Source organism: Ursus americanus, chromosome 19 (assembly GCF_024610735.1).
Source record: "Ursus americanus isolate L20-20 chromosome 19, mUrsAme1.1.p, whole genome shotgun sequence".
Taxonomy (NCBI): Eukaryota; Metazoa; Chordata; class Mammalia; order Carnivora; family Ursidae; genus Ursus; species Ursus americanus.
In genome coordinates this window covers 45,350,853-45,373,270 of record NC_142145.1, presented here as the reverse complement: position 1 = coordinate 45,373,270, position 22,418 = coordinate 45,350,853, and the positions used below count along the sequence as shown (strand labels likewise).

General features: G+C 42.3%; 1 protein-coding gene across 1 annotated transcript in view; it reads left to right on the top strand.

Annotated features, from left to right (window-relative positions):
• TTC39C (tetratricopeptide repeat domain 39C) overlaps positions 1 to 22,418 on the top strand; it is a 102,199-nt gene that overhangs the window by 67,187 nt on the left and 12,594 nt on the right. The window contains exons 7-8 of the mRNA XM_045781792.2: positions 18,848 to 18,941; positions 22,013 to 22,120. Coding sequence (XP_045637748.1) covers positions 18,848 to 18,941; positions 22,013 to 22,120 — 202 coding nt within the window. The remainder of the gene's footprint in view (positions 1 to 18,847; positions 18,942 to 22,012; positions 22,121 to 22,418) is intronic.

Genomic DNA, 22,418 nt, shown 5'->3' with positions numbered 1-22,418 from the left:
CGGACTTGTATCCAGAATATGTAAAAACTTTAACAACTCAATTAAGAGACATATATCCCAATTAAAAAATAGGCAAAGGCTCTGAAGAGACCTTTCTCCAGAGAAAATATGCAGATGACCATTGAGCACATGAAAAGATGCTCAGCTTCATAAGTCATTATGAAGAAATGCACATCAAAACCAAGTGAGATGCTATTTCATAGCTACCAGGCTACCTGTAATAAATAAGGCAGCCAATAAGAAGTGCAGACAAGCATGTGGTGTGGTTGGAAACCTCATTCATTGCTGGTGGGGATGTAAAATGGTGCAGCCACTTTGGAAAAGTTTGGCAGTTCCTCAAAATGTTAAACATAGACTTACCATATGACCCAGAAGCCCCATTCCTAGGAATACACCCAAGAGAAATGAAAACATATGTCCATATGATTACTCATAGAGCAAAAGTGGAAACAACTCTAATGTCCATCAGTTGATGAACGGATAAACAAAATATGCATTGTGCAATGCATAATATATTTAGCAATGTAAAGAAGTGAAGTCCTGATACATGCTACTGTGGGTGAACCTAAAAAGCATGTTAAGTGAAAAAAAGCCAACCACAAAAGAGCATATATTGTATGATTCCATTTATATGAAATCGCCAGACCAGACAAATCTATAGAGGCAGATAGTAGGTTATTGCTTACTTGGGGGTGGGGTTGAATGGGGGAGAGTGGAGTAATTGTCGGGGCAGGGGTTCTTGTTGGGGTGATGAAAATATTCTACACGTAGATTGTGGTAATTGTTGTGCAGCTCTGAATGTACTAAAAATCATTGAATTGTGTCCTTTAAGTGGGTGAACCTTATGATACTTGAATTCTATCTCAAAGATGTTTCAAAAAAGTCACTGAAGATATTTTCTGTATGAATATTTACTTTTCCTTTTTTCCTTTGGGTATAAATTGTTGATGCAACCAAATGTGACTTCTGAGTAAAAAGTATTTCCTTATATATTTGCCCAAATTCTAATGTATAATATAATCATAAGGAGTACTTATATGTTTTCCCCTCTTCTAATACTTTCATTTGAGAACTTTTATTACATTTTTTTGTGAAAATTTGAACATTCAAACACGTACACATGTTTATTGTAACAGACTTCATTTCTTCAGATATTTATCTTCTGCCTAAACTGGGACACATAGACAATTCTGTTTTCTTCTAGATTATACACTGATGTTTTAAAAACTCTTATTATATTCTCATACCTATTTGCACATGTGAGATAAAGATATGGTTTAATTCTGGTACCTACTGTAATTCAAGAATCTTAACACTTTTGTTTTTCCTCCCGTCACTGAGTTAAATCCCTTAAGATAGATGGAATCTACTTTTTTTGGTAAATTCTTTTTTGCTTTCTCCATTAATTTTTTTTCATCATAAGTGTACTCTTTAATCCCCATCTCCTATTTCACCCATCCCCCACCGACATCCCCTATGGGAACCATCACTTTGTTCTCTATAGTTAAGAGTCTGTTTCTTGGTTTGTCTTTTTTACTTTGGTCCTTTGTTTCGTTTCTTAAATTCCACATATGAGTGAAATCATATGGTATTTGTCTTTCTCTGACTGATTTCACTTAGCATAATGTTCTCTACCTCTATCCATGTCATTGCAAAAGATTTCATTCTTTACAGTGGAAAAATATTCATATATACATGTATACATATATACACATATATGTATACACGTATACACACACACAGAGCACATCACATCTTCTTTATCCATTCATCTATCGATGGACACTTGGCGTTGCTTCCATAATGTGGCTATTGTAAATAATGCTGCAATAAACCTAGGGGTGCATGTATCCCTTTAAATTAGTGTTTTTGTATGTTTGGAGTACATACTCAGTATTGCAATTCTTGGATCATAGGGTAGTTCTATTTTTAATTTTTTGAGGAACCTCCATACTGTTTTCCACAGTGGCTGCACCAGTTTGCCTTCCCACCAACAGCACATGAGGGTTTCTTTTTCTCCACATCTTCATCAGCACTTGTTCTTGTGTTGGTGATTTTAGCCATTCTGACAGGTGTGAGATAATATCTCATTGTACTTTTGATTTGCATTTCCCTGATGACGAATGATGTTGAGCATATTTTCATGTGTCTGTTGGCCACCTGGATGTCTTCTTTGGAAAAATGTGTGTTCATGTCTTCTGCCCATTTTTAATTAGATTATTTGTTTTTTGGGTGTTTTATAAGTTCTTTATATATTTTGGATACTAACTCTTTATCATACGTCATTTGCAAATGTGTTCTCCCATTCCGTAGGTTGTCTTTTAGTTTTGTTGATTGTTTCCTTCACTGTGCAGAAACTTTTTATTTTCATTTTTTTTATAGATTTTATTTATTTACTTGAGAGAGAGAGAGAGTGTGTATGAGCAGGGGGAGGGGCAGAGGGAAGCAGACTCCTTGCTGAGTGAGGCTCAGTCCCAGGACCCTGGGATCATTACCTGAGCCAAAGACAGGAGCTTAACCGACTGAGCCACCCAGGTGCCCTATTTTGATGTTTCAGTAGTTTATTTCTGCGTTTATTTCCCTTGTCTCAGGAGACATATCTAGAAAAATGCTGCTATGGTAATGTCAGAGAAATTACTGCCTGTGTTCCCTTCAAGGATTTTTATAGTTTCAGGTCTCACATTAAGGTCCCTAATGCATTTTGAGTTTGTTTTGTGTATGGTGACAGTGGTCCTTTCATTCTTTCATATGTGGCTGCCCTGTTTTCCCAACACCATTTGTTGAAGAGACAGTCTTTTTCCCCATTGAATATTCTTTCCTGCTCTGTCAAAGGTTAATTGACCATGTAACTGTGGGTCTCTTTCTGGGTTTTCTGTTCTATTTTGTCAATCTATGTGTCTGTTTTTATGACAGTACCATACTGTTTAATTACTACTGCTTTATAATATAACTTGAAATCTGGAATTATGATACCTCCAATTTTTTTTTCAAGATTGCTTTCACTATTTGTGGTTTTTTGTGGTTCCATACAAATTTTAGGATTATTTGTTCTAGTTCTGTGAAAAATACTGTTGGTATTTTGACAGGGATTGCATTAAATATATAGATTGCTTTGGATAGTATAGACATTTTAACAAGAATTATTCTTCCAACCCATGAGCATGGAATGTGTTTCCATTTCTTCGTGTTGTCTTGAATTTCTTTCATCAGTGTCTTAAACTTTTCAGAGTACAGATCTTTCACCTCTTTGGTTAAGTGTGTTCCTAGGTATTTTATTGTATTTGGTGCAATTGTAAATGGGATTGTTTTCTTTTCTTTTTTTTTTTTTTTTTAATGATTTTTTATTATATTATGTTAGTCACCATACAGTACATCCCCGGTTTCCGATGTAAGGCTCGATGATTCATTAGTTGTGTATAACACCCAGTGCACCATGCAATACGTGCCCTCCTTACTACCCATCACCGGTCTATCCCATTCCCCCACCCGGGATTGTTTTCTTAATTTCACTCTCTGCTGCTTCATTCTTGGTGTATAGGACTGCAACAGATTCTGTACCTTGATTTTTGTACCCTGCAACCTTTACTGAATTCATTTATCAATTCTAGTAGTTTTTTGGTGGCATCTTTAGGATTTTCTATATATAGTGTCATGTTATCTGCAGATAATGAGGGTTTTACTTCTTCCTTGCCAGTTTGGATGCCTTTTATTCCCTTTTGTTATCTGATTGCTGTGGGTAGGACTTCGAGGACTGTGTTGAATAAAACTGGGGAGAGTGGACATCCCTGTCTTGGTTCTGACCTTCAGGGAAGAGCTCTCAGTTTTTCACCACTGAGTATGATTTTGGCTGTGGGTTTTTCCTATAAGGCCTTTATTATGTTGAGACGTGTTCCCTCTGGATCTACTTTGCAGAGGGTTCTATCACGAATGGATGTTGTACATTGTCAGTGCTTGCTTTTCCTCTATTGAAATGATCATATGGTTTTTATTTCTCTTATTGATGTGATGTGTCATGTGGATTGTTTTGCAGATATTGAAACATCCTTGCATCCTGGGAATAAATCCCACTTGTTCGTGGTGTATGATTTTTTTAAAATATATTGTTGGATACTGTTTGCTAATATTTTGTTGAGGATCTTGGCACTTGTAGTCGTGAGACATATTGGCCTATAAATTTTCTTTTTTGTGTCTTCATCCGGATTTGGTATCAGGCTAATACTGGCCTCATAGAATGAATTTGAAAGTTTCCTTCCTCATATTTTTTGGAATGATTTGAGAAGAATAGGTATTAATTCTTCTTAAATGTTTGGTAGAATTTGCTTCTGAGAAGGCATCTGATCTTGGACTTTGGTGTTTGGGGAGTTTTTTGATTACTGATTCATTTATTGCTGGTGATTGGTCTGTTCAAATCTTCTATTTCTTTCTGCTTTCATTTTGGTAGGTTATATGTTTCTAGGAATTTATCCATTTCTTTTTGGTTGTCCAGTTTGTTGGCATATAGATTTTCATAATATTCTGTTAGAGTTGTTTGTATTTCTGTGGTGGTGGTGTTTCTCCTTTTTCATTAGTGATTTTGTTTATTTGGGTCTTTTTTCTTTTTCTTTCTTTTTTTTTTTTTTAACGAGTGTGGCTAGAGGTTTATCAATTTTGTTGAACTTTTCAAAGAACCAGCTCCTGGTTTCATCCATCTGTTCTGTTTTCTTTAAGTTTCTATGTCATTTATTTCTGCTCTAATCTTTATTATTTCTTTCCTTTTGCTGGGTTTGGGTTCTTTTTCTAGCTCCTTTATGTGTCAGGTTTGTTTGTTTGAGATTTTTCTTGCTTCTTGAGGTAGGCCTGTATTGCTATAAACTTCTCTCTTAGAACCATTTTTGCTGCATCCCAAAGATTTTTGGACTGTTGTGATTTCATTTTCATTTGTTTACATGGAAATCTTGATTTATTCTTTGATTTCTTGGTTGATCCATTCATTGTTTAGGAACATGTTATTTAACGTCAATGTATTTGTGCTCTTTCCAGATTTTTTTCTTCTGGCTTATTTCTAGTTTCATAGTGTTGTGGTCAGAAAAGATACAGATGGAGTCTATTTTTGAGATGTCTTTATGTTCCACCTTTTATAGATGTTTTGTTTTTTTTTTTTAAGATTTTATTTATTTATTCGACAGAGAGAGACAGCCAGCGAGAGAGGGAACACAAGCAGGGGGAGTGGGAGAGGAAGAAGCAGGCTCTTAGCGGAAGAGCCTGATGTGGGACTCGATCCCATAACGCCGGGATCACGCCCTGAGCCGAAGGCAGACGCTTAACCGCTGTGCCACCCAGGCGCCCCTTATAGATGTTTTTAAATGAATATTCCTTAACTTTGATAATTGTGATTTTATCATGTTTTAAATAACATATATCACTATTGCCTTTAAAAATACCTACTTAGTGGGGTGCCTGGGTGGCTCAGTTGGTTAAGCATCTGACTCTTGATTTAGGCTCAGGTCATGGTCTCAGGGTCGCGAGATCGAGCCCAGCAACAGGCTCTCCACCCAGCGGGGAGTCTACTTGTTGTTTCTCTCACTCTCTTTCCCTCTGCCCCTCCCCCCCAAATAAGTAAATCTTTAAAAAAATAAAAGCAATTTAATATTTTTATCGACATATATATATATATAATTTCTTCAGTAATGTTTTAATATAAAACATTACATGCATTTTAGTTTTATTTTGCACTTTTTTTATTTCCACTTACTACTTTTTAAAAATATGCCAATACTGGGGTCTCCAGGGGGCTTAGTCGGTTAAGTGTCCAACTCTTGATCTCAGCTCAGGTCTTGATCTCAGGGTTGTGAGTTCAAGCCCCGTGTTGGACTCCACGCTGGGTGTGGTGCCTCCTTTAAAAAAAAAAAAAAAAGCCAATACTGTTAATAGATATGTAAAAATGTGGTGTTACTTTTTGTGATTGTTTTGTGTTATTTTATGGTATTTTATAAATTTGTGTTTATTTTATGATTGGACTATGGGATTACACTTGCTTTTGGATGTGATTTTTTTTTATCAGTTTATTTTTTACTTCCGTTTCATTTCTAGTTTTCCTTAATTTACCTTGTTTTGTAATTCATTTTTTAAAACTTTGTACCTCTCTTAATAGGGAAATATTAGTGTTCTTATGTAGGTAGGCATTATATTGCATTCTTTGAACTTCAGCTTGCATTTCGTTTTACTTGAGAGGGCTGTAATGTTTGTATCATAAGATTTGTCTTTTTCCTTAGTTCCTGGCACAGAGCTCTAAAACCCTGGAATTTCTTAAGTGAGAGGCGATAGAAGAGTGTGTTGTTATTCACAACAAGCCCTTCTCAGTCTTACCCTGAGTTTATGTTAATGAGTTGACCGGTAACTCCTACGTAGGTAGCTGCAGGATGGGGGCTGGTTGGTACAGTTAGGGGGTTGGAACTTTCCTAGCACATCCCACCACCAACCTCCTGGGATGGGGAGGAGCTGGAGATTGAGCTCGTAACCCAGAGCAATGATTTAATCAAGCAAGCCTAACTAGTGGATCCTTCATTAAAGTCCTAAATGATGGGGTTCAGAGAGCTTCCAGATAGGTGACTGCATGCGTATGCTGGGAGGGTGGCGCACCCCGAACTCCAAGGGGTGGACGTTTCTGTGCTCAGGACCCTTGTGTACATCTTCCTTTGGCTCTTCACGTGTAGTCTTTATAATATCCTTTATAATGAACCACTAATAATAAGTAAAGTGTTTCCCTGGGTCCTATGTGACAGAGACCCTGACAGGCGGGGACTGTATTCATTCCAAGGGGTTAGTGTTAGAATTGAATTAAATTGTAGGCACCCCGTTGATGTCAGGAGAGAATTGGGGGATTTGTTGCTGTGGGAAGACCCCACACAGCTGGTGTCAGCCGTGTTGTGGGTAGAAGAAACAGCTTTCCTTCGGCTGCCCGAAGGTTTCGTGCTATAGAATGTTCATTGCCCAGTGTCTTTTGTTATGATCGATCTCATCTATTATGTAAATTGTGTGGTGAGACCTGCTGTCTGGTAGGTAGGTTTGAGTCTCTGTTTGGCCCCCATACTCTGCCCGGCAGTAGCCCCGGGGACTAAGGGGACATAGGGCATAGTTTTGCTGTTAAGATTCAATGAGGTAGGGGCGCCTGGGTGGCACAGCGGTTAAGCGTCTGCCTTCGGCTCAGGGCGTGATCCCAGCGTTATGGGATCGAGCCCCACATCAGGCTTCTCTGCTATGAGCCTGCTTCTTCCTCTCCCACTCCCCCTACTTGTGTTCCCTCTCTCGCTGGCTGTCTCTATCTCTGTCGAATAAATAAATAAAATCTTTAAAAAAAAAAAAAAAAGATTCAATGAGGTAGTGGGCACCTGGGTGGCTCAGTCAGTTAAGCGTCTGCCTTCAGCTCAGGTCATGATCCTGGGAGGGAGCCCCGCGTCAGGCTGCTTGCTCAGCGAGAAGCCTGCTTCTCCCTCTCCCTCTGCCTGCTGCTACCCCTGCCTGCTGCTTCCCCTGCTTATGCATGCGTGCTCTCTTTTCTGTCAAATTAATTAATTAATTAATTTAAAAAAATGTTTTTTTTTTAAAGAGATTCAGTGAAGTGGTAATCTGGGAGCCCTGTGCCGCTCTTGAAATTCTGAGTGCCCGTCATCGTTGGCTGTGGTGATGACGGAGATGCTGTGAAGGCTGCAGAGCTGTGGGGACAGTCACAGAGCTCCGGCATGGCGGGGGGGGGGGGTAGCAGTCCTCCATGGCAGGCAGGCAGCAAGCAGATGGAGATGTGGCCAGGCTTTGAACAGCATCAGCACAGGCCTACTGGAAGGTGAGGCACGGTGTGGCTCAGCCGTGGTGCCGCCCTCACAGCTGGGAAAGACAACACAGAAGCGGGGGTATCTGGGCAGGCTGTTGAAGCCTCTGTGGGAGTTTGAAGGTAGAGATAAGAGCATGGGGGATTTGCCTGCCTTCAAGGCCAGAGGCAAGAAGAGGCCACCTACTGGGAGATCTAAGCTCAGTGGGGCTGGAACATTGGGTGGAGAGAGGTGGGTGGAACAGGTGTGACTCGGGAAACGAGAGATCACTCGATTTTGTTTCTCAACCCGTCTCTCCTTTCGCATAGAGGAGTTCCTTGTGCACGTTTAATCGTGTACGTGGTGCACGTGCGTTGTTCCCTTTGCCCTTCTGAGTTGTGTTGACCTTGTTCTCATTTCCGCTTACCTGTTTTTGAATAGGTTCTTCTTTAGAGTCAGATTGAAAAGAGGAGTTTAATGTTTTACTTGTTTATCTATTATCTATTCATCTATTTTAACCATGGGTCCGCATATCCATACAGTGTTCCAGTCCTTTGTCCCTCATTCTTGATGCTGAGGGGCGTAGGGTAAACTCCTTGAGGGGTGACAGAGTCTGGCTTTAGGAAAGAGCATTTTTCACTTTTCCCTACCCCTTGTCCAGAGCTCATGTATGAAATTTTATATTTTCTCGTAGCATCATCTTGAGCTCTCCTGTTTTTCTTTATAACTTTGGACTCTTAATGTGCGGGCACACGGAGTTCTTGAATCTGTGTATTGCTCTGTTTGGTTGTAATGGTCTTCGTTTCTCCACGGTGTCTGAGAGAGGGCTTGCCAGCTCTGGGAGTCTGTCGTCCTGTTCCTTCGGGGCTTCAGGGTTTGCTGTGTGTAGCACTGTATGTAGAAAGAGCGCTGGATTAAGTCTGAAGATCTGGTTTGGCTCTGTCATAAACAGTAGAGACATGGTCTCCTTCCAAATGGTTGCTCACACACCAGACAGCTTGTAAGAGCTGTAAGACCAAGCCGGTCAGCCTTCTCTGGCACTGTTTCTTCACCTGGAAGATTAGGGTTTTTCCGAAGCGTCTGCCCTGGAGCCCTGATTTGATGGACTAGTTTGGACGTGTTCCATGAAAAGAGGTTCTGTGTCAGGCAAATTCAGATACGCCAGGACTGCTCAGAGACTTTAGTTTTGCACTGTCGGGAAGCTCGAGCAGGCAGGTATGCCATCCGTGTTCACCCAATGTATTTGACCAAGAAAATTCATTTGTATACAATAGACCGTGAGACCTGAAGGGTTCAGTAGAATACACTTTGAGAAACACTAGACTACATAATTTTTAAGGGTTTTTTTTCCAGCTTTCAAATCTTATAGTTCTGTAGATATACTAAAAACTACTTAATTGTATATTTTAAAAGGATGAGTTTTCTGGTATGTGACATATATCTCAACAAAGCTGTCATAAAAAAATTTTATGATTCTTTAATCTTCAGAGTGAACTACCTGGGATTGCCTCCGCTTTTTACAGCTTGTCTTTAATTCCTCTTTGGGGGAAAAACATAAAGGAGCTTGCTGATTTGCCATCCTTTATAAAGAATGCCATTCGGCCGTGGGAAGACTTCTCGAAGTTGCTTCTCTAATTATAGCTCCTCTCGCGTGCATAGTGCATCTTCTCCATCTATATTCTAGGTGTGTCTGTTTATCCTGAATTGCTACCTTTTGAGTTGTTTGACTTTTGTAGATTAAGGTTCTGTGTTCCCATGGTCTTTGTTTTTCTGAGTTAATTCTTTACATTATCTTCTGCACTGTTAACTTTAGTTCTTTGATAGCATCCTTAATATATACATTTCTCTCAAATTTACTGCTGTTTTTCATATAAATTCCCTGCCATTTTAAAAGGCAGCATGGTGTAGCTGAAAAGGCATCAGGCTCAGCTCAAAATGGGCTCTTCCATTTCCCGACTGGCTGAGCTTTCTGAGGCTGTGTCCTTGTGCGTAGAAAGAGGACAGTGCCTCCCATGCCGGCCTTAAATAATGTAAATGTGGACGTGGCGATGCACTGAGCACACGGTGCTTGGTCAGGGCTTTTCCTCTTTAGACAGAATTGTGTCTGGTTTGTAAATCCAGCATCAAGCAATTTCCGTCACAGATTTTGTGGATATCTTGTGTGTAACTGTTGAGAGACCAAGGAAATGTAACTGGTGCATTATTCAGTTCCACCATTCATTAGAGCTGGACTTGGTTACGTAACTCCTTTGTCAAGGGGATTGCTGTCCATGTGGAGGTGCTGAAAATAGATCTACCATATTACATTTCTTGTACATAATCAGAGATTTGTTACCTGTGATGTAAAAGGCCTTCTGGGGGATGCCAGGAGGGCTAGGAAAAGCCCCTGCCCCAAAAGAAACTTATAATCTAACTATGAAGGGCAATGCTGAATGCATGAAAGGTAATCACTCAAGGCAATAAAAGTGCCAGGTGAACTGGTGGTCACTGTGGGTGGAGATGACTGGGGAAGGGGAACAGCAGAGGTGAACCGGAGGGAGGGGAGAGGCACTTCCTCACCACCTTCGACTTTGTACCGTCACCTGCCTGGGGAGACCTTCTGTGACTGTAGTATTGAATGTGTTGGCCTCATTCCTGCTGCTGGTCTCCCCGTCTCCTTCACCACTACTCCTTGTTTCTGCCCAGAGACTCCTATTCGCTGGACACAGAGTAAGGCTGTGAGTTGGCTCATTGCCTCTCTCTCCCCATTAGAATGAGAATGCAGGCTCCACGAGGCAGGGACTGTGTGTCTGGGTCACTGCCTATCTCAAGTGCCTCGACCAGTGCCCAGCTCCCAGATGGCAGGGCTCAGAGTGAGTGAGTGAGTGAGTGTGTGTGCGTGCACACGTGCACATGTGAACCTTGAGTGAATACTCTGGCCTCTTGCCCTTTGCCTCTCTTGGTTGTGCTGTGATGATAGTTCTATTTCTATAGCCCCTGGATTTTTGTCAGAATGAGAGCAGCCATATTTATGGCATTTTGAAAATTTCCCCTCATTATGCATAATTCATAGATTCCATGTGCATAGTGGTATTAAAAGCTCCATTCCCCCCCATCCAGGACTGTGTAGACAGAACTCTGAAACCAGGACATCAAAGAAAAGACTGATAGAATTGATAGTACGTGGATCAAAATATTGGGAGAACTGACATAAAAATGAACTTCTGTATTACAAAATATCATAAACAAAGTTAAAAAATGAAGAATAAAGCTAGAATTAGCATCCTTAAGAACTCTTACAAATTTGGGACATAGCAAAATATAAACATACAAAAAGAAAAGTAGCCAAAACACCTAAACAGACAAGACATAAGATACACAAATGGTCAGTAACCTATGACCCTCATGATAGAATCAGTGAGATGCAAATTAAAACAAGGGGAAAAATAATTGGCAAATACTGAAAATATTCTCTGTTGGAAAGAGGTTTAGGGAAATAAGCCTCTTACAAACTGTTGGTACTTATATTTAAGCCTTTGGGACAAGTGGTCTAGTATTTCTACAAATTACACAATTTGTATAGGGAATAACTTAGACGTACCATAAACGCACGCACACATATTAAAAAACGTCCATACACGCACATGCACACAGAGACCAAACCAGCCCACATTCGTCACCTGTGAGAAAACTCCAGGAGTGATTTTGAGTGGGTGGGAGGAGGAGGTCCTGTGACCTGCCTAGCTTAGGTCAGGTACTCATACTCTTGCTGAGACCAGAAAGGTTTGGCAGAAAGGCGGGACCCTTCCAATTCTCATCACATAGGAGAATGGCTCCCCAAAGACCGAATATGTCTGACGGTTGATGTGTTAGTTTCCTTGGGCTGCCCTAACAAGGAACCACAGAGGGTACAGAAATTAGTTTTCTTACAGTCCTGAGCTTAGAAGTCCAAGATCAAGGTGTCGACGGGTTGATTTTTTTTTTCCTGAGCCATCTCTCCTTGGCTTGTAGATAGCTGCCTGCTCCCTCTGTCTGCATGTGGTCATTCCCGCGTGTGTGCGTCCCGGCATGCACGCGCCTGTGTCCCCTTCTCCTCTAAGGCCGCCAGTTATATTGGATTAGGGCCTGCCTTAAAGACCTCATTTTAATGTAATTACCTCCGTAGAGACCTTATCTTCAAATACAGTCACCTTCTGAGATACTAGGGATTAGGACCTCAGCATGTGAACTTGGGGGTTGGGGCGGCACAGTTCAGCTCATAACAGCTGTCAGTGCCAACTTAGTGTCCCCTCATGGGCACTTGGGATTTTCCTTTCTTTTCACATAGATGCCCCTGATACCCTGGTAGGCTCCGAGTACAGTGCCCAGCAAGTTCCCCCAGAGATCTCCAAACAGAACAATCGACGTGCCAATTTAAAATAGGCTTGAGTCACACGGTATAAAACAGAGCAAGAAGCTAGGGGGAAAGGATAGCCTAGGTTAACACTCCTAGGATAGTGTGCAGGGCCAGGTGGAAAGGCCGTGCTGCTGGAGTCCTGGGGCACACAGTGTGTAGTGTTTTGCTTTGCTCTGCACATCACTGACCACAGCTAGACAGTGGACCCTCAGGGGTTTTGTTAGTGTTTCTTGGGTAGAGGACGCATGGTGCCAGAATGGGTGTCAGCAATGGATGGTCATATTAAGGCCACCTACATATTAATGTTTCATGTATATTTAGGGTTCTGAATATTTCATGCTTTTTGTATATTTCGTCTTCTGCGTGTTTAGTACCCAGCTGCCTCATGAATATTAGAGACCCTTGTGGCCCTTTAGTGCTCTAAAACAGGTGCTGTCTGCTTGCAGAGGACACACTGTATTCTCGACACATCTCAGGAATTTTGCCTGTGTCTAACAAACTCTGCTTACTGGTCACTTAAAGCCTCTCAAAAGAATGTGCCTATGTCTTACAAACTTCTGTATCTCCCAGAGCTGGAAATTCTCCAGTGAGCATTCGAGTGCTCTGTGGGGGCATCACCCCCTCCTCGCAGCTGAATCCACGGGGACCGTCGTGTTCTTTGATTTGCTACCGCAACGGTGATCTCCTCTCTGGTGTGGAACACAGCAGAACTGAGTGATACTGACATTATTGGAAGGCCGGCCGGTAGACTGGCTCTGAGCTGAGACCTTTTTGTTTGTGAGCTAGTGCTGTCATTTGATGTTAAATGTGATTTGGAGGGGGCACTGAAGGAAACTGCTTGGGAAGTGGAATCTTGCCTTAGAGATTCAGGGAAGTCTGGAACTTGATGTCCTTTTGGCACTAGAGTCTGGATCAGGCCCCCAAAAGGACTTGGCTTTGTTTCCATTTCCTTTTTTTTTTTTTTTTTTTCTTCTGCAATTCTAGAAAGGGAATCTTTTGCTTGGTAGCTGAATTTAATGTATCCTCCCGGCTTGGTATTGCTAGTAGAGATCTTCCAGAATGCAGCATTAGTAACTCCAAGCTTACTGTGCTGACTCTGAAAATTATTCAGACTTTTTGTGTCTTCATACTTACTTTCAAAAGGGCTTTAAAAATATATTGTTGTGGAGATATTTTACATTTTTAAAGTTGGAAAATGTGATTTGTGGTCGCTTACATGTTTGGTTTTCCTTTGTCCCCTGTCTCTTCAGGTATGTATGTGTTTGGGCTAGGCAAGATACAGACTTAGATATTTGTGGTGGTATCTTAACTCAAACAGCTCTTAATTATGTCTGTAGGAAAGAATCTAGAATTTCTTCGAGTGGTCTAAAAAAAATAGAAACTTAATTGCTATTTATTGCAAATCTTTCTAGATGTTGGAAGACAATATTGTGATTTATTTCCCAGTGCCATTAACAGGTGACATACATCTATTTTTAAAGATAGTATACCTTCGGGGTGCCTGGGTGGCTCAGTCATTAAGCGTCTGCCTTTGGCTCAGGTCATGATCCCAGCGTTCTGGGATCGAGCCCCGCATGGGACTCCCTGCTCAGAGGGAGGCCTGCTTCTCCCTCTCCCAGTCCCCCTGCTTGTGCTCCCTCTCTCGCTGCCTCTCTCTCTGTCAAATAAATAAATTTTAAAAATCTTTTAAAAATAATGACAGTATACCTTCCCTGAGAGCATTTTATGTGCATTAGTTCATTTATTTCAACAATTCCTGAGATTTATAAATAGAACAAATAATTTCCCAAGGTCCAAAATTGTGTTGGTTATGAAGTTGGCACTGAAATCCAGTGCTATTGACTAAAGTTTAATATTCTCTGTTATGTTGTGTGTCCATTAAAAGAAAAAATTTAAATTATGGTATTTTAAACATTTTAAAGATTTATTTGAGAGAGAGCACGAGAGCAGGGGGAAGGAGGAAGGAAAGGGGAAGAGAGTCAAGCAGACTCCACACCAAGCATGGAGCCTGATGTGGGGCTTGATCTCATCTCCCTGAGATTGTGACCTGAGCTGAAACCAAGAGTCGGCAGATGCTTAACCAACTGAGCCATGCAGGCACCCCAGTGTTTTAAACATTTTAAATGAATTATTCAGTTGAAAGGTATGGCTTTATAGTGAACTAGTTTTTGCATAGTTCCAGAGCATAGAAAATATGAAAATATTTTCCTACAAGTCTGCAAGTTCTGGCATTATCCTGATAACCAAAACTCTTGGAGAAGAGCACTGAACAAAAAAACTATAGGTCAACTTCATTCTGAATATAGAAATTCTAAATAAATATTAGCAAGTCAGATCCAACCTTGTATTTTTTAAATGCCACATTATGACCTTTGTAGGGCTTATTTCAAAAAGGCGAACATGGTCCAGCCTCAGAAAATGTCTCTCTGTTATAACCTGCATTAGGGAAATAATTGATAAAACCACATAGTCCTATCACTAGATGCCCAAATGGCATTTAATAAAATCCACTTTGAAAACCAAACAAACTATTAGCAAATTAGAAACAGAAAGGGAATTTATTTGGTAACGACGGCATCTACTAAAAACGGGCCACAAACTATATTTAACGGTGCAACATCAGAACATCGTCATTGAAGATGGGACTCAAGCAAGGATGCGTGCGGTGCTTGCTAATAATATTTTTACTGGTGGTCCTCACCAAGTAGAGAAGTCTCTTGTAGAGGAAGAGACAACACTATCATTGTTTGCGAGTGATTTGACTCTCTCCCCAGAAAATCCAAGAGAAAAAGCTTAAAAAAATCATGAGAGTTCATGAGTGTAATGTGACCTATGCAAAATCAACGTGCAAGAATCCACAGTTTTCCTACACACCAGCAGCGTTCACTCCGAGAATAAAACGGAGGAGCAAATCCCATGGTCAGCTGACACAAGTATCCTAAAACGCATAGGAATACAGCTATCAAGAAAGGTGCCCTGGGTCGCGGGAAAACACATCGTGTCTCTGCAGTAACGAAGCAGTAGCTTTCCATCGCGTGCGTTTTAATTTGCCAACAGATACAGTCCATTTAATTTGGCAAAGACTTGTGCTTTTGTTCTCCATTGCTTCCTCTGGAAGCAGCTAATGCTTGCCGATGTTATTTCCTCGTTTTACCCGTGAGGAAACTGAGACTTCAGCCAGTTTTTGTGACATTGAGCGTCCGTGCCTCATTCGTGGGACACAAGCCTGGATGGTACTTGAACCTCCGATTCTTGGCTTCATGGCTGTTTCATTCTAGCCTGTTTTCTGGATTCTCTTCAGCCCAGCATGTGTGTATTTCCTCAAAAAATTAACCTGTGAACCAAGTATCAAACCAAAAACTTCTTTCTCTATTATATTGTGGATATTCTAATTTATAATCCTAAAAACTCTTCTTAGGTCGTTTTTATCTTAAATTAATTTGGTGAAGGGGCAGCTGGGTGACTCAGTGGGTTAAGCATCCGACTCTTGATTTTGGTTCAGGTCATGATCTCAGGGTCGGGAGATCGAGCCCTGTGTTGGGCTCCGTGCTCTGTGGGAAGTCTGCTGGAGATTCTTTCTCTCCCTCTGCAACCCCCTCACCCCCACTGCTCCTGCTTCCTCTCTGCGTGCGTTCTCTCTCTCAAAAAGAAAAAAAAAAGTAATAAATAAAAGTTAATTATTTTGGTGAAAAAGAAGGGGAAATCTCTTTTCACCATTTTAATGGCTGTTCATTGTAATTCTTTAATGAGTCATCAGGCTAGAACTAGAATTAATTTTGTAGTTACGCTTATTACACTTGGGATAATATCAGTAAGCTCCGTAATGGTCTCCGTATCTTCTAGTTCCTTCAGAGTGCTTATAACAAACAGAAGGAGCAGTGGTACTTTCTTCACAGTTTAGTTTTGAAAGTAATACTCTGTACTCACTTTCTAAAGCCATGGAACAAATTATCACAGACTTGGTGGCTTAAAACAGCAGACATTATTCTCATACCGCTCTGGAGGTCACAAGTCCAGAATCTGTTTCACGGGCTGAGATCTAAGTGATTTGGGGTGGCCCTCTGTCTGGAGGCTCAGAGGACAGCCCATTTCCTGCCTCTTCTGGGCTCCAGTGGTTCCTGGGCTTTAGCTGCGTCTCCAGTCTGTGCCTCTGTAATCACATTGCCTCCCCCACTGCGTGCATCAGCCCTCTGCCTGCCTGCCTCTTATCAGGACACTTGGGGTTGTATTTAGGGCCCACCCCAATAATCCAGAATAATCTCCCGTCTCAAAGCCCTTAATGTAGTCATACCTGTGTATTCTCTGCCTGAAGAATGCACACCCTGGAGGCGATCAGAGCAGAGTGAATACTACCCTGTTGCTAGCTTGTTGACCTTGACCAAGCCCCTTCACCTCTTTGAACTTTGGTTTCTCCATCTGAAAATGAAACTAATACACGCCAATCTCAGGGTTTTTTTTTAAAGGGCTAAGAGAACCAGTGTTGATTCAAATATTGCTTGTAACATTTTTTTTCTAAACTTGCTTTTTTTTCCCTTAAACTCGTCTTCGTAGCTCAAGCCAGTGCCATCCCAGGCACTTAGTAGCTGCCCATTGATTAACATTCGCAAGTAGTTTTCGGTCTTCTGAAGGGCAGTGTGGCATTGCGTTGTCATGCGGGGTACCCGCAGCTGGACACAGCTTGGTGGCGATGGCTCACCCAGAGATACTCTGTGTGTGATAGTTGAGTGGCAGGAACGTAGCAAACTGAGGAGACGCACGCAAAGGGGAATCCGTAGCACCGTGGTTTCCTGTGGATACGCTAACCTGAGTGCACGGACGAAGCAGGGAAAAAACGGTTGATCCAGAAAGAGAACAGTGAGGGGCGATCGTAATGAGCGTCCAGCTAACTTACTCTGCAACACACCTGTGCACATGTGCGCGCGCGCGCACACACACACACACACACATACACACTGCATACAAAATTGGTTTTTAAATTAAAAAAATTTTTTTTACACCTCTTTGGGACCTTTGTGGCTGTGTGTGCAGAGCCCAGTGTGAACGTCTGTCAGAGTTGGGGCCTGTCCCCCATTCCTGAGAGGGTCCCTCCAATGAGATGTCAACCTCCTTGAGACTAGGAATCACTGGTGTGGGGATGTGTGTCCTCTCTTAGCCTTTGTGGATGGGGCCAGGGGATTGAACGCTGCCGTCCGAGCCACCTGGCGAAGTGAAACATTACTGTGGGCAATGGAGTTATTGATCCAGTCAAGGCCTTGGTTAATGCGTCATTTGGCTTATGGCGTTCCTGAGTCACAAGCTGTCCTAAGGATCTCCCTGACTCATCTGTGTGGCCTCTGGTGTCCAAGAGGCCCTGCACAGTGACCACGCAGCACTCACGGAGCCAAGGAATGGGGTAGCCTTTCTTCTACGATCCTTCTGCTGCTGGCTGGCTGGCTGGCTGGGAGGAGGAGAGGCAGAAGGGGCCCTGGAAAGGGGGTGGCCAAGGAGCAGCAGAGGGGCCACATAGGGAAGCCCAGGGAGGGCTGAGTGTGGAGCAGGGTATGGTCTGGGGCACGTATCACTGAGAGCAGTCTATCAAATTTTTAGGGCATTTAGAATTTACATTTATTAACACCTATCATTGCGTATTTAGGATTGAATTTGATGCTTTTTAGGTGCTCTTGTCAGGTGCTGTGGCATGAGGTTGGCAGACTTTGAAAGGGGTCTTTAGTGGAAAGCAGCACTAAATGTATTTACTCGGAGAGCCTGTTGGGCTCTGGACCATGCTAGATGAACGCAGACGTCAGGAGTGAGTGCTAGTGGAGGAGACGTGAGGACCAGCAGTAACCAGACAAAGCATTTTGGATACAGACTCGTACTAGGGACTGTCTGACCGGGGCGGTGGGTCACAGCAGGGAGAGCGTGCTGAGGGCAGGCCCAGAGGAGGTTCGCACAGTCACTGGGGACTGACAGGGCTCTTTCTGGCCTGTGGAGGGTCCAGACACACCCTGTTTCATTATACTTCACTTTATTGCACTTTGCACATACTGGGTTTGTGTTTTTTGGTTTTTGGTTTTTGTTTTTTTTTTTTTTTTTTACAAATTGAAGGTTTGCGGCAACCCATTTTTCCAACAGCATGTGCTCGCTTCATGTCTCTGTGTGATAGTTTGATAATTCTCATAGTATTTCGAACTTTTCTTGTTATTGTTATGTTTGTTAATGCTGATCTGTGATTACAGCTTGCTGAAAGCTCCGAAGACAGTTAGCATTTTTTAGCAATAAAGTATTTTTTAAATTAAGGTACGTACGTTGTTTCTTAGACGTGATGCTATTGCACATTTAATGGACTACAGGATAGTATAAGCATAACTTTTGTAGGCACTGGGAAGCCAGAACGTGCTCCGACTTGCTCTTTTGCCGTGTTCTCTTGTGGTGGTGGTGTGGAACTGAACCTATGGTTATCTCCAACTATGCCTGTTGTATACACAGGAGGGAGAATTTCCCGCTGGAGCAAAAGAAGGGCTCTGTGCCGAGGTTCAGCTCACAACTGAGGCCAATTGGAATGTTCCAGAAGTTTTGCAATCATTCTCTTCTGTGCTGTTTAGTCTGTTTAAAATAACCGTTAAGGAAGAAGATCCTTTGGAATGAAGATGATTGTAATGTTAATGGAAGATTTTAGCCAGTAACTCTGTTTTCATTTTCCTTTCAGTGTCAAATCAACAGTGCCTTGACTTCTTTCCATACCGCGTTGGAGCTTGCGATAGATCAGAGAGAAATCCAACATGTCTGTCTGTATGAAATTGGTAAATATGAAACGTCTGTCCAGCTTCGTGTCATGCAGTGGCATTAATGCATTCCGCTTACGTCCGGCTGGACGGCCAGCTTCTTGTCACAAGTCTTTTTTTTTTTTTTTTTTTTTTAAAGATTTTATTTATTTATTCGACAGAGATAGAGACAGCCAGCGAGAGAGGGAGCACAAGCAGGGGGAGTGGGAGAGGAAGAAGCAGGCTCATAGCAGAGGAGCCTGATGTGGGGCTCGATCCCAGAACACCGGGATCACGCCCTGAGCCGAAGGCAGACGCTTAACCACTGTGCCACCCAGGCGCCCCTTCTTGTCACAAGTCTTAATGCATTCTTGTGCACGTCTGCATTTCTAATGCTATTCAGTTTGGATCTTTGTAAAATGCTTGCTGCCTTTTATGAGAATAAGACTTTGTTATCGTAGCACAAGCGATGATACTTATCTCAGTGGTTGTCCTTACTGCTTTAGAGTTTATTCTTCATAACGTTCTGATTTTAGGATAATAGGTCATGTTAAAGGAATGGAGTAAAACTCTTTTCCAACTACTTTATCTGACTGCACATTAGAATCCCAAACTGTTTCCCTCCCTCTCACCAGTGTTGACCTGGGAAGAAATATGTGGTCTGGTAGAGAGTTGGGCGTGTGGACCCCAATCCCAGCCCTTCCCCCGATCAGCTCGGAGACCTGGGAAGAGTTGCACAAGCCTCATGGTTGCTGGGAGAGTTGAGGTGGCTGCCCTCAGCAGTCGTGGGGTTTAGATGAGTAGGAATGAGCATCAGTGGGGCGCCTGGCACAGAGAAGGCTCTCCTCGTGTGTGAGCTCCTTCCTTCTGCTTCTCCCCTTCTGCAGACAAATTTATAAGCAGACATGGACATATTTATTTGCTTACAGCTTTCTCCCTCCTGTCCCAAAGTTGTTACTACGAGTTTTTTGCTGACTGCACTAAAATTCTCCTGTCCTGTTATATTAGCAATTCCATAATCGTTTATGTAGCAGTTGTTCTATGAGGCCGAGGAGAATCAGCACCACAGTTTGAAACATCAACGACACAGTGTAATAAGGGATTCATGTTGTTAGGGTTTCAGCCCAGTATGACAGGGTCACATCATGGGGCACGTAGAAAGGGAATGAAGGAGCCAGGGAGCGGGGAAGTGATGAGCTAGTGGTGCAATCAATGGGAAAATTGGAACTCGCAGGTCCTCTGCAGAGAGGGGAAGAAGAAGTGGGGAGTGCACAGGTGTCTGCCACCTGTCAGGTCGAGACCCCATGATGCTCGCCACTTGCTTATCTGCTGTGGACATAATTGTCTTCTTGGATAATTTTAAATCTTTTTAAAGAAAAGTACAAACTAAAAGATTGGGAACTTCCCAGGAAAATAATACTGCGTTTTAAGGACTTCTTATGGTTTAAGGAAAAGAGCGGAAGTATAATCCAGTGGAAATATATTTTTATGTCATCCACCCCCCTGGAACTCTGGGTAGTAGCCATAATGTAGGATGGAATGTATTTCAAAGAACTTGAATTAACACCCAGATTTGGTGGCCTTTTTTTGCTTTTAAGATACTGCTGCCTTTTTTCTTCTTCCACTTTTATTAAGATATAATTAACATATAATGTATTTATGTTGTATGATAAAATGATTTGATACGTACATGCATAGCAAAGTGATTATGACGGCCTTTTTTGGTACCATTTCAAGGTCTGTGACAGATTGGAGGGTCAGATCTGAAGGAGGCTTGGAGATCATCGAAGCCTAACCCTGCAACGCTTAGGAAGGTTAACCCAAGAAAAACTAGCAAAATCGTAACTCAGGCTTCTTATTCATATTCAGGGCCACCTCCACCCCTACTTTGCACGTAACTCCCATCTTTTAGGATGAACATGATTATGCCCAAGTTTTACTGGAAACCATGTCAACTTCATATTCTATCCCAAAAAATTTGACACTGGATTTTCTAGAAGTGTGGATCCGTCTCATCCCTGTACTTCAAAGGCAGATCCAGGATGACACCAGATAACAGAATTTATGATGGAGGGGATATTGTGGATAGGAGAGGACAATGGCCTTCACCCCTTGGCCCTTTCCTCTTCCTAGTTCTGTGGCCTGGAGCAAGTCACCAACCTCTCCCTGCCTCAGCTTTTCTCCTTGGTAAAATGAGGATGCCGTCCACCACCTTAGGAAGCCCCTAGTAGATTTAGAATTCTACCAAGTGCCTGGCTCAGGGCTTGGCGCGTGGAGGGGCTCAGGCAGTGGGAGGGACAAAAATGAGAATAGAATTTCTTGCATTTTCCTGGCTGCCACTCCTTACCCAGAATACCTGTCTCATGGTGTTTTGATCCTGGAAAGATAGGGTTCTTTCTCAGCTCTGCAGCCAACCTGCAGAGGGAAGGTGAGCAAGTACTTAGTTTCTGACTGGCTTGTCTCCACTTCTCACAAGGGTTCGAGGATTAATAGTAATCATTAAGAAGCCACAATAGCAATCATTAAGGAGCCACGTGAGTGCTTGAAGACTTTTTGAGGTAGTCACGATATGCAGTCTAATGATACTGCTTTCTTTTTCTGTGTCTGGGGCTGCTCTTGGAGAAGTACTGCCGTGCTTACATTCATCTCACAACCCAGACTGGAGTGTAGGATACAAATTAGAGTATTTTCATAGAAATCTTTATGTCTCTCTGTATTGCTTAAAAAAAAAAAGATCTATTTATTTGGGGGGGTAGGGGCAGAGGGGCAGAGGGAGAGAGAGTCTTAAGCAGAGCCCAATGTGGGGCTCAATCTCACAACCTTGAGATCATGACCTGAGCCAAAACCAAGAGTCGGACACTCAAACGACTGCGCCCCCCAGGCACCCCCCACTATACCGCTTCTATACTGCTTAGTGGGTGGTGGAAATCACAAGTGCCTTGTCTTACTCAAAACGTCACACTGCAAATACTTAAGTGACAAAAGATCGTCTTTAGGTTTTCAGGTAGTTACTTGCAACACAAAGATAATCAGCAGTGTCAGGTCCCTGGCTTAAAGATGGGGTATAGATCACTACTTTAGGTCCCATACTAAAAATATTTCTTTCATAGGTTGGTGCAGCATGATAGAGCTGAACTTCAAGGATGCATTTGATTCCTTTGAGAGGCTAAAAAACGAGTCGAGGTGGTCCCAGTGCTATTATGCCTATTTAACCGCCGGTGAGTACCTCACTTGTACCATGAGTTCTGTCTCCCACGTGGCGTTCTCCTTCCACACTTCTCTCCAGAATGTTCGTGTTTTGTACTACAGTGTTCCCTGACTCAGCGGAAGCCTGCAGGCCTGCACACCAGCTCCCCCTCTGGGCTGGTTTGGTCACCTGCTCTGTCCTGAAAATGCTTATTGTGACGGTTTCTGTGCCTTTTGCCCTCAGCAGCCTCAACCTACCTTTACTCTTATCCTTTGCCTTGTACAATACGGTTTTTAGTCTTTAAGAATTTAAACAATTTTGAAGGAATT